Source organism: Grampus griseus (assembly GCF_964374135.1).
Source record: "Grampus griseus genome assembly, chromosome: 14".
NCBI classification, from domain to species: Eukaryota; Metazoa; Chordata; class Mammalia; order Artiodactyla; family Delphinidae; genus Grampus; species Grampus griseus.
In genome coordinates this window covers 3,102,445-3,115,768 of record NC_139008.1, presented here as the reverse complement: position 1 = coordinate 3,115,768, position 13,324 = coordinate 3,102,445, and the positions used below count along the sequence as shown (strand labels likewise).

The 13,324-nt window shown below is 61.2% G+C and overlaps 1 protein-coding gene across 1 annotated transcript in view; it reads right to left on the bottom strand.

Moving 5' to 3' along the window:
* The window catches only part of SDK1 (sidekick cell adhesion molecule 1), a gene marked incomplete at both ends in the record, with an annotated part of 814,918 nt that overhangs the window by 45,407 nt on the left and 756,187 nt on the right, over positions 1-13,324 (bottom strand). Inside the window, 2 exons of the mRNA XM_082671251.1 lie at positions 10,967-11,068; positions 13,076-13,135. Coding sequence (XP_082527377.1) covers positions 10,967-11,068; positions 13,076-13,135 — 162 coding nt within the window. The remainder of the gene's footprint in view (positions 1-10,966; positions 11,069-13,075; positions 13,136-13,324) is intronic.

Genomic DNA, 13,324 nt, shown 5'->3' with positions numbered 1-13,324 from the left:
CGCAGACCCTGGGCGGCCGTGGGCTCATCGGGGCCTCCCACGTCAACTTTTCAGAACCTCTGCTCCAGGGAGGCAGCTGGACAGGCACCCATGTGCTGAACCACGGCAAGGAGAGGAAACAACGCCTCAAAGGCATTTGGTAAACAGCCGAAGCTGGAGGGCAGGGGCTTGTCAGTGGCTCGGCTGGGACCGTTCACCATCCGGCCCCCGCTCGCCCGCTCACTCTGCCCCCGTGGCGCGGCAGGGGGCGCCCACCCACCCTGCAGAGTCCCCCCCCGAGGGAGCTGCATGCCTCCGACACCGGCCTGGCCGACGACGGGGGAGCAGTAGTTACATGCAGGGCACTTCCCAGCAGGAGCTTCCAGAGCGTTCCACGGCGCCGACCTCTCCCCACCCCCAGACCAGCGGGGCCCCCAGATCCCCATCTGTGTCTGGGAGCACAAGAGGCGTAGCTGACCGTAAAGGACAGGGACGCGTGAGAGGAAACACGGGGCGTTTCAGGCGCCGAGACTTGGGGGTGATTTGTCGCCACGGAGCAACTTCGCTGACGTTTTCCTGGACATCAACCAGGCCCTCAGCTTAGCTTGCGGGGCGAGTGGACACGAGGACGGGCAGGACAGGTTCAACAGGAGACATAATTCACAGCAGTCACAGCACCAGGCAGAAAGTGAGGACAGGGTCAAAGGGCCACGACGGGTTACCGCTGTGGCTGGGGGACGTGGGGCCTTCCTGGAAACAGAACACCCAGCTGGCTCTTCAGGAATGGGGGGGATTTCACACGGGGCCGTGGGCCGGGGAGGCGGGGATGGAGCAGTGGAGAGCTGCGGGGCGGGGCGGCTGCCGGCGTCAGGACTGACGGGCGTCTGGGGGCTGGAGCTGCTGCTGCTGGACCAGGCCAGACCATGCTCGGTTTTGACTTTCCCTCTTTGTAAGCCCGTGATTTATTACTTGGGTAGAGCAAGTTTTTAACTGATAATCTGAGGATCACTGTTAATGTTTTAATATAAGGAAATAAGAATTTCTTTACGTGATCTTTCAAAAATTGTACATTCATCAGTTCACTTTAATTACACCAATATTTCTCTGGTCAAACACTGTTTCTCATTTCCTGTCAAAATGAGTAGGAGGGGCTTCCCTGGTGGCGCAGTGGTTGGGAGTCCACCTGCCGATGCAGGGGACGCGGGTTCGTGCCCCGGTCCGGGAAGATCCCACATGCCGCGGAGCGGCTGGGCCCGTGAGCCATGGCCGCTGAGCCTGCGCGTCCGGAGCCTGTGCTCCACAACGGGAGAGGCAAAAACAGTGAGAGGCCTGCGTACCACAAAAAAAAAAAAAAAAAAAATGAGTAGGAAACAATTCTCGAATGTATTTTCACCTTCTCAGCAAACTTTGCCAATACATCTGTTCCCCTAAGCAGGGATAACCGGCGGGGAGGGACTCCAGGTGTGGGTAACTGTGTGGCCTCTGGGCCCCCTCAGTCCATAAAGGAGGTTTGCATGGGTGGCGGGGCTTTGGCCCCGAGGGACAAGCAGCGACTCGGCCCAGGAAGGAAGGAGGGGCAGATCGCTAGGATCCAGGAAGGAGCCACGTCCGGGCAGGCGTGCAGCCCCTCCTCCTCCAGAAGAAGGCCGTGAGTCACTGCTGCCACCAAACGGGATGTCCGATGCCTGGTCACCCAGGACGCCGGGCAGCTGTGAGCCCCGCCCGCAGGAAGTCAGGCCCGTAAATGAGCATTTCCACTGACATTACAAAGTAATTTTTAACAGAGCTTACGACAGACAAAGTGAGATCATATCTGATAAATCTGTAACGCACATGAGGGACACGCACCACCCTTCTCTCAACCGACAGCCCCCACTTCTCCAGCACCCCCAGGACTCGTGGAGACAAATACAGTGGTGCTAACGTCTGCTTTAACTTCCGGTTAACGCAGGGACCCGTCAGTGGGGTGTGAACAGCACTGAGGCCGGTATCGACGGTGCGCCCTTCATACCAGGGGATCAGGCATCTCTTGCAAACCCTTCATCTGGCCTCACTTCATCCTCATAACCTGGGGAGGTGGGTACAAGTCACTGCCCATTACACAGATGGAAACACTAAGGCCCAGAGAGATCCGGGAACCTGCCCGAGGCCACACACTCAGCAACCGTGTGGATCTGGCCGTACAAACCCAGGCAGCCTGGCTCTGAGCCTCGCTCCCTCCCTCCCTCCCAGGGGAATTCCTGGGGCCGGGGCAGGGGTAGTGGGTGGGGGGGATGGGTAGTGGGGGCAGGGAATTCGGCCCCACGTGCCGTGCCTGGGTTCCTGGAGCAGCCCCCTCGGACCAGCACGTCTCCCCGCTGCTGCCGTCCTCCCCTCCGAGCTCCGGCCCCCAGCCTGTCGTCCATCACCTCACTGCTGAGCCAGGACCAAAAACAACTCCAAGGAAGCTTAGCAAGAAGAATCAGCAAACTGGTCACAAAAACTATTTTCAAAAAACTCAATGCCGTGTACCCCAGGCTACAGAAAACATAGCTGGGAGGCGGTGGAAGAGGCCCTGGCTGGCGAGTTGAAGGTCTGGGCTCAGCTGGTGGGACTTGGGACTCCGCTCGATCTCTGCGCTGCAGTTCCATTGTTTGTAAGATTGGAGAAAATACCAGACGTAAAGGGTTTTCGAGCTGAAACGAAATGGGTGGCGTGAGAGCAGAGCAAGGCCCGGCCAGGGGGGCGTGGTGGCCCCAAGCTCGTCCCCGAGGTGACTTCTCTGTCCTGATAATCGCCCGAGGGCTTATCTGGGCGCTGGGCACCTAGGGCACTGCTCTGTGCGGGCTCTGTCCCCGTAGAGACGGTAGGTAATCGAGTCACCACATGCTGACGCGTGTAGATGTCCGTCTCCCTGGTGGTTCCCGTATGAACCGAGAGCAGCCCAGGTGTGTCACCATGGATCCTGGTCGCAGCTCCAGGGACCCCACTCCTGGTGCTCACAGCCTCACGCGATCCTTCTGACACATAGGATATGGCAGACGCGGTGGGGTGGGCAGTCTCCTGCAGGCAGGTCAGGGAGCCTGAGCTGCCCCTCCTGCTGGTGCTCCCTCCTGGCTCCTCTCGCCCCCCCCCCCCCAGCTCCCTCTAAGGAAGCCAGCCCGTATGGTGACGCTCCACGGAGAGGTGGCCAGGCGAGGACCTCGGGGAGGCCTCTGCCCATCAGCCCAGGAAATGGGGTCCTGTGCACAAGCACCCGTGAGCTCAGAAAGGGGCCCTCCCTGGTCAAGCCCTTGGACAGCGCTGCAGGCCTGGCGACACCTTGTGAGAGCCCAAGGTAGAGGACCCAGCTAAGTTGAGCCTGGATTCCTGACCCACAGACTCTGCGAGGTAGCAGGTGTGTGCTGTCTGAGCAGCTATGTTGGGACAATTTGTTACCCAGCAGCAGATGACTAATACACCCCGACCAGTGTGAGCTCCTCAGGGAAAGCACCCAGCCCAAGGCCAGACCGCACGCTCTGGGCTGCCAGGGGCTGGCTGGAGTTTGGTGCGGCCCCTGTTGTAAATGCAGGATTTCATGGTGTTCCAGCGAAACACCCTCTGTTAAGGCCAACATGTCCTCTTAACCAGCCCAGACCCAGCTGTGGCCTTGGCCCCATGAGTTTGCACAGGAAATCTAGGGTAAGCTCCCGGCCTTTCCACTGCTGGACATCCTGGCAGAACTGCAGAGCTCTGGAGCAGTGCAGGAGCTGGAGCGGTTCTGATTACAGGTGCCTCGGACCAAGGACGGGGTGAGTTAACGAGGGCTCTTAGCTCTGACAGAGCACGTTCACACGTGTGGACAGAATTAGGGGTGCTCCAGCTGCGGACCAGGCAGCGGCAGCCCTAGGACTCCGAGTGTCCAAAGAGTATTTAAAAAAAAACAGTGGTTTCAATCTGAAAGGAGGTGGAGGCCAGAGAGCTCCAGACTCATAAGAACAAGCACATTTTTCCTACAGATGTTTCCGTGATAAAGGTTAGTGGCGAGCAAATCCAGCATTTGGTTTCATCCAGCAATGACCTTTGCTTTCCCATCATCACCACCGCTCACACCATCTTATCAGCTTCATCACTGCTACCGCCGTCGCGAGACGCAAAATTAGAAGCCGCTCAAGCAAACCAGCTACGTTGCTTGCGACTGTGGTGGGTTTTCTTTTTTTCCTCTTTGCCTGTAGAGTGAGTTTCCCATCACGGCAAGATCCAGGTCCTGACAGACCACGACCGTATTGTAGCCGACCTGGTCCGCATAACGCAACTCACGGCCCCTAATTAACCAACTGCATCCCACGTGGTTTGTATGCACAAAATTCAAGCTGTAGGGAAAGGATCTTATTCTCATTTTCCCCCTTAGAAAACTGAGGCGTAGAGGAGTTAAGTCACTTGTCCCAGGAGGGACTAGATTTGAACTTGGGTCTGCTGACTCTAGGGCCCAAGCTACTTCCCAAGGGCAGAGTTGGGAAGCTTTCCATAAAGGGCCAGACACGCGTCTGGGAACAGGGGAGCAGAGACGCAGGTGGGTGGCGAGACGGGGGAAGATGGTCGTGGTGCCTGGTGGTTGAGCGCTCAGCCTCTGTATCCTAGTCTGTCTACTTGAAACTTCCCTCATTTCCCCAAGTTAAACAACATAAGACAAACGAAAGCAAGCAGGTTCTCTCACGAAGAGCTTGACTGGGAAGGAGAGGCAAGAGCTGGGCCAGTGTTTGGGGTGAGACACAGGGTCACGGCACGTCTGGAGCCCAGCGGGCAGCGTCAATACCGACCCTGGGTGGCCGTCTCCCTAGCTGCCCACATGGAGGCGGTGCCTCCTTGGTGTGGACGATCCAGCGTCCGCTCTGCCTGCGAAGCTCAGCTGCAGCCCCGCTCCTGTCCGCCCCAAGCTCTGTGACACCCAGAGGCCCGCCCCGTGTGGCTTGACCCTGGATGGCCTCAGCCCCTTCCAGGACCCATGGGAGGCCATTTCCCTTCTGCCCAGAGGGCGCCCTCGTCCGGGGCAGGACTGGGGTCTCCCCGCCTTCAGGGGCCTAGCGAGGGGTGGGCTGCGAGCCAGCGGTCGGGTGAACCGCGGGGTTCTCTGGAGGCTCCGGCCGAGGACGTGGACTCCGAATGGTGTGGCGTTTGCGATCCTTTCCAAGTAAAGAGCTATGCGTTAGAATGTTCTCTATAACCTTCCTACACTGACGGAAATAAAGTTATGAATAGTGTCATTTCTCTACCAGTGCTTCCTGGGCTCCCGTGCCTGCTAGGGAAGGCCGGAACCCAGGCAGGGCGACGTGGGGAGCCCGGGGAGCGTGAGAGCGATGCCCGGGTTTGGGGGAGGGGCTGACCCCACCGTGGCGGGAAGAATGCAGGGTGGGCCTGGTGCAGCTGAGGTGCTGCTGAGGGGCAGACTGGGGCGGGGCCGGAGGCTCCCATGGGCCCCTCTCGGGAGCACATCATGCTTCCCTACAGACACGGGGATGCACTGAGGGGAGGAACCGGAAAAGCGATGGGATGGGGTTCGGGCCCAGGAAGGGTCAGTCCAGCGGGGCATGGAGGACGGGTGGAGGGTGGCTCCAGAGGAGGGGCCTGGGGGCCCGCTCACCCCGGGGGCCCTGCCCCGCCCTCTGTCCCAGCGTTAACGAGGCGCTCGCAGCGCCGGCCGCTTCCCCTCTTCCCCGCCCCCCGGGCCGCGTCTGACTGCTCTACTGGCCTAGTCCCGGGGGCACCCCGAGTTCTCAGCGCATCTGCTCCTGTTACCCCGCCCCCACTGCGCTTGCAGGGTGCTTGAAAACCAACGCGGACGCTGGGCTCGTTGTCTCCTTCCCCACGCGGGCCTCAGAGCAGGCATCCTGGGGCCAGGGGTGCAGGGGAGAGAGCCCGGAGGGGCGGCAAAGGCCCAGCGGTATCTTGCTATTCTCCCCGGCACGGCGAGGGGACGGGCGAACTCTGCACCCACTCCACCTCCGGGCCCCGTGGCCCCGGGTCGGGGGCTGCAGACGCCTCACCGCCGACCTGAGCTTTCACGGGCACGGCCCACTGGACGCAGAGCGAGCCCTGGCTCCTTCACTGAAGAACCAACAACGTTCTTCCTCCTGTTGGGTCAGGGACAGGGCGGACCTCGGCCCCGGGTCTAATCAGGGGTGAGCTGTTGCGACATCTGGGATCACAGAACAACACAAGGAAACTGCAGGCTGTGGCTCAGACCTGCACCGAGGGACCCACCGACTCCAGCAAGAGATGCAAAGGGAGAGACAGGCCGGCGCAATGCCAAAGTCCCTGCATGGGGACCTTTGTGATGGTGACTTCCCACGGCAGGAAGGTGATGGCCGAGACTGGCCTGGGTCTCCCCCTCTGGAGCGAGGCTGTTTCCCTGTGAGGCTCGCACACAGGCACCCCCACTAGCAGCCCGCCGTGGCCCCCGGACCCCTCTTCCCGTGTGTCCAGTGAGAGCTGGAGCCCGACGCAGCCACGCAGCCGCACACCGGGCCACGGAGCCCACGCACGCTTTGCTGGGCTGTGCGGAGCTCCCCCTCCCTACACCCCAGACCCGCAGCCTGGTCCCGCGACAGTCTGTGAATGTCAGGTGCGTATGGGCGTCAGGTCAGAGCCTCAGGCTTTGTTAGGAGGGGCTGGGTCTGCTCTGCTGCTGTCAGGGCCCCTCGTGGTGTCAGAGCCCCTGGGGATTCTCAGCCACCAGGCCCCCTGAAAGGGCAGAGGCTGCAGGGCAGGCGGGAGCTGGGGCTGTAGGCGCCTCGGGCAGGATCCCTCCCTCTGGGGTCTCCCCTCACCTCCCCGGGCCCCAGGGGGTCTCCTCCCTCTGGGGTCTCCCCTCACCTCCCCGGGCCCTGGGGGTCTCCTCCCTCTGGGGTCTCCCCTCACCTCCCCGGGCCCCAGGGGGTCTCCTCCCTCTGGGGTCTCCCCTCACCTCCCCGGGCCCCAGGGGGTCTCCTCCCTCTGGGGTCTCCCCTCACCTCCCCGGGCCCTGGGGGTCTCCTCCCTCAGGGGTCTCCCCTCCCCTCCCCGGGCCCCGGGGGGTCGGGCAGGCTGCGTGGCTCCCCTCCTTCCTGTCCAAATCTGCTCTCCCCCACCTTCACTCCCCCAACATTACAGTGTTTGCAGTGCTCCAGGCAACCAGAAAGCCCCGAGCACCCTGGACACTGGGGTGAATCAGAGGCGTCTTTGCATCACAGACAGGAGGTGCAGAGAGCAGAACGGGTGGCGTGTTCCGGAGCAGAGGGGTCCCTAGTTCTGCCCAGGCCGGGGACAGGGCGGCCAGGCCTTGAGGGGCTGGCCTTGAAGGTGGGCTGAGCGGAAGATTGGAGGGTCTTCCAGGGACTGGAGTGAAGAGCAGGGGTTCCGGGCAGATGCAGCGCGGTGTGGGCGGGATGGCGTATGTTCCGGGGGAGCAGTCTGGGAGGTCTGGAACCACAGACGTGTCCCAGGCAGGAAGGCAGCCTTATCCTGAAGGTGGGGCTTGTCCTCCAGTAGTAAGTGTCCTGAAGGCCAGGATATGGGCTCCTTTCAGCTGTAGAACCCCGAGAACACAGAGCTGGGCCTGGAGGTTTCACAGGGGCGGGGGCGGGGGTGACTGGCACAGCAGTCCTGCTGAGGAGCCCACAGACACATCTCCCAGAAGCAGCTCTGGCCCCTTGGAAAACTCTGCCATGAGTGCCGCACTGACAGCTGAGCAAACACCCAGTCCCCTTCTGGCAGCAGCATTCAGATCTCCCCTGCGGATCTGGGGATCCTTCCTCCCATTCGGTCCATGTGGTCCAGGCAGAGATGACATCATCCCCTGGCTTTGGGACCTCAGGCCATTGGCTGCAGCAGATGGGCGTGTAAGGCAGGCTAACGGGGGCCAGTGGACTGCCACTGGAGGCACCGTAGAAAAAGGAAACTCTCTTTCTGCCGCCTGAAGCTACAGGGCCACCTTGATGAAGAGCCCGCCCCAGACAGGAGTGAGCTGAGAGGATAGTGCAACCAAGAGGGGACGTGGGACCAGCCTGTTAGGGTGCTGGATCCAGCCATGCCTGAAGCTGTACCCAGGCTCTTCAACTCTTCTGTTATGTGAATTGATAATTGATTTTTTCCGTTTAAGCTGTTTGGGTTTCTGTCTCTTGCAAACTGGAGTCCTTACTAATGTATTATTTTTACCAATTTGAAATGCCTGGACTCAGAAATCAATCTCAATGAGAAATCTCCTCAAGATTACGCCTTCTCTCTGCGGTTCAAAGGGTTTAAATATTACGCATTGGGACTGGAGGGGCCCAAAGGTCAGTAACTCTCAACTCTCATTGTCCTGTAGATGGGCCAGACCGATCCAGTAACCACACAGGGTCTCAGTCATTCACGCACCACTTACTGACTGACCAGTCCAGGCATGTCCTGGACATTTATCCTGCAGGTGGGACAGGCAAGTTGGGGGCAGACTTGGGACAAGGACCCCAGTCTCCTCACCCCGAGCCCAAAGCTTTCCCCTCTGCACCACGGTCCTCAGGGCCAGGGCTCAGAGAGGTGAAGTAACTGGCCCCACATCCCACAGCCGGAAACCGGCCGAGCTGACACTCAGATGCTCAGGGCAGCCTAACTCGGGAAACCGTGTTGTTTCCAGGCTGTTTTCACACAAGTCTGAGTGTTTCATGCCGACCAGTCTGCGACATGATGAAGCGTCTGGCCAGGGGAGTGGAAATTGGCCCCAGTGAACTTTATTTTCTGCAGGCCTGGTTAGCAGCACTGCTCAGCATCGGAACGAAACCATTATAAGGGGCCCTTGGGCTGTGAGAGGCGGAGACTGGGAGGGCAAAGGGTAACTGGCAGCCACGCTGGAAGTACTGGCATCCTCCTTTCAGAACATTCTCTGCAGCGTAAACACAGACGGCAGAGCAACGCGCTGAGGGCGGAACATCCGCCTCTGTGCCCCGGCCCCTGCTTTCCGTGTTCCTGATGGAGTCTGTTTGGAGGCTGCCGCCCACGCCGCGGTGGCAGAGCCGATGGACAGCCTCCTTCCATCCCTCTCTGCGACCCCCCCGCCCCGGGAGAGTCCGCATGGGGGCAGGTGTGTGTTGGCAGAGGGGCCCCCGTGGAGGGGGCGGGAGCGGCCAGCACCCTGCATCACGGCCAGGCCACACGGGCTCAGCCTCAGCTCAGCACTTGGGAAAAACACCTGGTCCACCCGCGTTCACAGCGGCTCCACCACAAACCCGAGAGGTGGAAACAACCCAGGTGTCCACTGATGGGCCCACAGGTAAAGAAAATGGGGTGTCTGCCCACAGTGAACATGCCTACTGCATGAGAAGAAACAGAGTCTGACACCTGCTCCAACACGGATGAACCAAGGAAACACGCTGAGTGAGAGGAGGCGGGTGCAAAGGACGAATGTGGGGAGTCCATGCCTAGGAAGTACCTAGACTAGGCAAATTCACAGACAGAAAGTAAATTAGAGGCCGTCCGGGGCGGGGGGGAGGGGAGAGGGAAGGGTCTGCTGACGGGCGAGGGGCTCCTGTTTGGGAAGATGAAGGACCCCAGAGGAGACGGCGGGCAGTGGCCGCACAACAGGTGAATGTGCTTCACGCCCCTGAGCTGGACGCTTACCAGTGATGAGGTCGGCACGTTTCACGTTAACTGTGCTTTACCACAAAACAAACAAACAACAAACGAGACCCATGAACTGCGCACACCCCACGGTCGCCCGCTGGCTGGCTGCGGCCCCAGTGCCGGCCGGGTCTCCCGCCCGGGCTCCAGCCCTGTTCTCTGGACGTCTGCTCTGGTCCTGGGCCTGAGGCCCTGTCCAGAGTGCCTGGGCCCCCGCAGGCTGGGTCCTTTCCCTGGAGTGCAGGCTGGCGGTGGGCGGGTCAGCTCTGCAGGTCGCAGCTGGCCGGCCGTGCGCCCCTCAACCCAGCGGTACGAAGGCCCGCACTGATGCCCAGCGAGGTCCCAGAGCTCCTGCTCTGACGGATGGCACGCGCCACGTCCCCTCCCTGAAATGTCCCCTCCCTGCCACGTCCCCCGTCTGCCCGCGTGGGCTCTTCTGTGGCCAGGCCCATGTCCTCCTGGAACGCTTGGCCCCTGCCCCACCTGCTCCAAGGAACCTCCACCTCCCCCCAGACAGACTTTTGTGTAGAGGCCGATGCGACCTCCTGGTGGCGCACTTGGTTATCCTCGCTCACACGAAAATACTGTGGGACCGGTCCAGAAAAATCCTGCTGAGTTAGGCCCTCAGTGCTGATTGGTTTACGACGATAACCTCTCCAAATAGCAAAAGGTCACCTGATGTGTTCTGTGCACCGGCCGAGTGACCAGAACCCCTCTGTCCTCCGGCAAGCCTGGGTCTCTGTCCACAGAGGGATTCCAAGAATCCTTCACCCTCCCAACTCCGCACCAGCAGATCTGAGCAGAGCCCTCAGGCCAGCTGTCAGGCTCAGAGGAGACGGCCGTCGGCGGGGCGGTGGGCGTCGGGGGGAGGGGTCGCCCTGTGGGCCAGAGGGCAGGCGGCACAGCTCGCAGCAAGGCCTCCACACAGGACACGACGTCTCCCTGTGGGTTAGCCCCACAGAAGGGACGGTCCTTGAAACATACCCAGGGCCACCTCTCACCTAAAAGGGGTACAAACATGGATCCACGTGGCTTTTCGAGACCTGGGAAGGGCCTGTTACAGACAGTCGGGCTGACTCAGTGCCGGGGCCACTGCCCGGCCCAGCCAGAGACGGCAGCTGACAAACATCCCCCCTCCACACACGGAGGTTCCCGCACACCTAGGTTCCCATGGAGGCAACAGCATCGCTCCCCTAGAGCAGGTCCTGATAAATCCAGACGTTAAACACCCTGAATATCAAAAGCAAGACCTGGCCGCTGTCCCCGTCGGGACACCCAGCCCTTGGCCTCTTTCCAGCCATGACCGGAAGCCTCCTGCCCCACCAGCAAAATGACCTTCATCGAGGGGGACGCTGCTGGCGCCTGAGCTCCGGGCTGGGGGTGGAAACGCGGGACCTACCGGCCTCGCCGACGAAGACCTCCACGGGCGCGCTGGCCGGGCTCTCGCCGATGACGTTGTAGGCTGTCATGACCACTTCATAGCGCCGGTATTTCTTCAGATCTGCAAGGGCCAGGGGACAGGGGTCAGCTGGCGGGACCCCCTCCCTTTCTTAGAAAACTCCCTCCATGAGCCACGCTGAGGGACCAGTGCCCCTTGAGAAGACGCGGGGGAAGAGCTCTTTCTTGCAGAGAGAGGTCTGCGAGGGGCCTGCCACCCTCTGTCCCGGCATTAGTGACACTCGTGAGGCAAAGACGCAACCCATCCTGCGCTCAGGGGAAGGCGGCAGCAGGCTCGTCTTCTGAGGGAAAGAAGCTAGGATACAGGGCCTGACCCGGGCTTGCCTTTTGGTCCAGAATCTCTCCGTAAGCGTAGGAACCGACGGAGTGAGACCCTGGCCCAGTAGGGCAGGCAGAACCTTGACCACCTTCAAGGGAGGGCCTGGAGGTCGGATCCGCGGCACCTCTGCTGAGCTAGCCGCTCGCTGGGAGGCACGATTTGCAGGAACCATGCACCCAGGTGGTCCGGCACGCACCTGGGGCCTCGGGAAAGCCACGCAACGGGGAGAACCTTCCAGAATGTTTTGGCTTAGAGGTCAGCTCTCTCACCACGTTGGCTAGTACAGAGCTCGTGCCTGGCTACGGGGCCTGGATTCACATGTCATTTTCTTCCCAGGACACGGCCATTAACACCTCAAAGGCCTCTGTTTGCCGATATGTGTACATTTCATGGCCAAGGTTCTGTCCACGTGGTCCAGCCGTGCTGCCAGACAAACAACTAGGCTTCGTCTCAACCCCGGGACTCGTGTGGCCTGGGAATCCACGGAGACACACCAGAGTGGACGCTGCTGCGTGGTCGGGGCCGCCCCTCCCGCACTGCATAACCACGATTGGAGGGCCTGGACGAGACCCCGGGAGGGAGCCCTCCTCACTGGGGCCGGGCCTGCGCTGGACGCCTCATCTGGCTGCTCGGGGAGGTCACATCTGGGGGAGCACCCGGCCCAGGAGGGACTTGGCGGAGAGACCAGGAAATAACCAGGGGGCGGTGGGGGGGGGTGAGCGAGCACACGACGGATGGACGGATGAGGTGACGCTGGGGAGGTGGGACAGCTCTGTGAGCCCCGCCCCGGCTGCCAGGTTGGTCAGGTGGTGGCGGGATGAAAGAGCACGGGCTGGCAGCCAGTGCCCGCACACCTGGGGCCGGGGGAGGGCCGGCTCCCCCTCCCCCACTTATCCTCTTTCTAATCCAGCCACTTCTCTGTGCTGGAGTGAATCGCATCGGGGCCCCTTAGCCTTGCACTTGGTTGCTGAAACCCATCCCCAGACAGGAATCCGAGGGGAAGCAGTTTGGTTAAAGAGGAATGGAGGACGGGTGGATAAATAAATGGGGTGTGTGCATGCGGTGGACGGTCCCTCAGCCTTGAGAAGGAAGGAGACCCCGACGCTACAGCACGGGTGAAACTAGAAGCGAACCCAGCAGGCACAGAGGGACCAACGCTGTGCGATTCCACTTCTGTGAGGTCCCCCCCGGAGGAGCCAGGGTCACAGCGGTGGAAAGTAGGGGGTGGGGGCCAGGGCTGGGGGAGGGGACGGGGCGTCCGTGTTTCACGGGGACAGAGTCTCAGCCTGGGAAGATGAGAAAGTTCTGGAGGCGGACGGTGGGGAGGGCTGCCCAACAGTGTGAATGCACTTAATGCCCCTGAACCGGACCCTTAAAAATGGTGAAGACGGCAATTGTGTGTTACGTGTATTTTACCACAATAAGAAAGGGGCTTAAAAACTACGTCGAAGGAGCCAGAGAGGAGATCTGCCCACTCTGCCTTTCCTCCTGTCCCAAACTCGAAGACCAGCTGCCGGTACCCCGCACTCCCAGCCTCTGCTTCTAGAAGTTTCCTTTCCTGTCTCCCGGGTGGTTCCGGCATACTGCGAAGCAGCGTTTGAGGGGGAACCCCAGAAACGAGAGCCTCGAATCCAAGCTGCTTCCACTGGGCCCCTGAGAGGCCACGCGGCGCTGCCTGGCGGCTTGCGGTCACGCCGCCACACGGCTCCCGCTGAGGGCGCTGCCACTTACGTATTAGCTCGTATGTCGTTAACGTGGAGCTGCTGTTCACGCTCTGGAAGCTGCTCTGGGCTGTTAGGGGCAAGCAGAGCAGAAAGGCGGTCAGCGCACAGGGAGCAGCTCTCGCGTGACGGGCTGCGAGCGCGGAGCCGGGGCCTGGCCGGGAAGTCTCTCCACGCCCCGCGTGGAGGGGTCCGCTCGCCGGGGCCCCCGCGCTGCCTGGAGAACCTGCCAGGCCCCCCGGCCCGCGAGGGGGTGGCG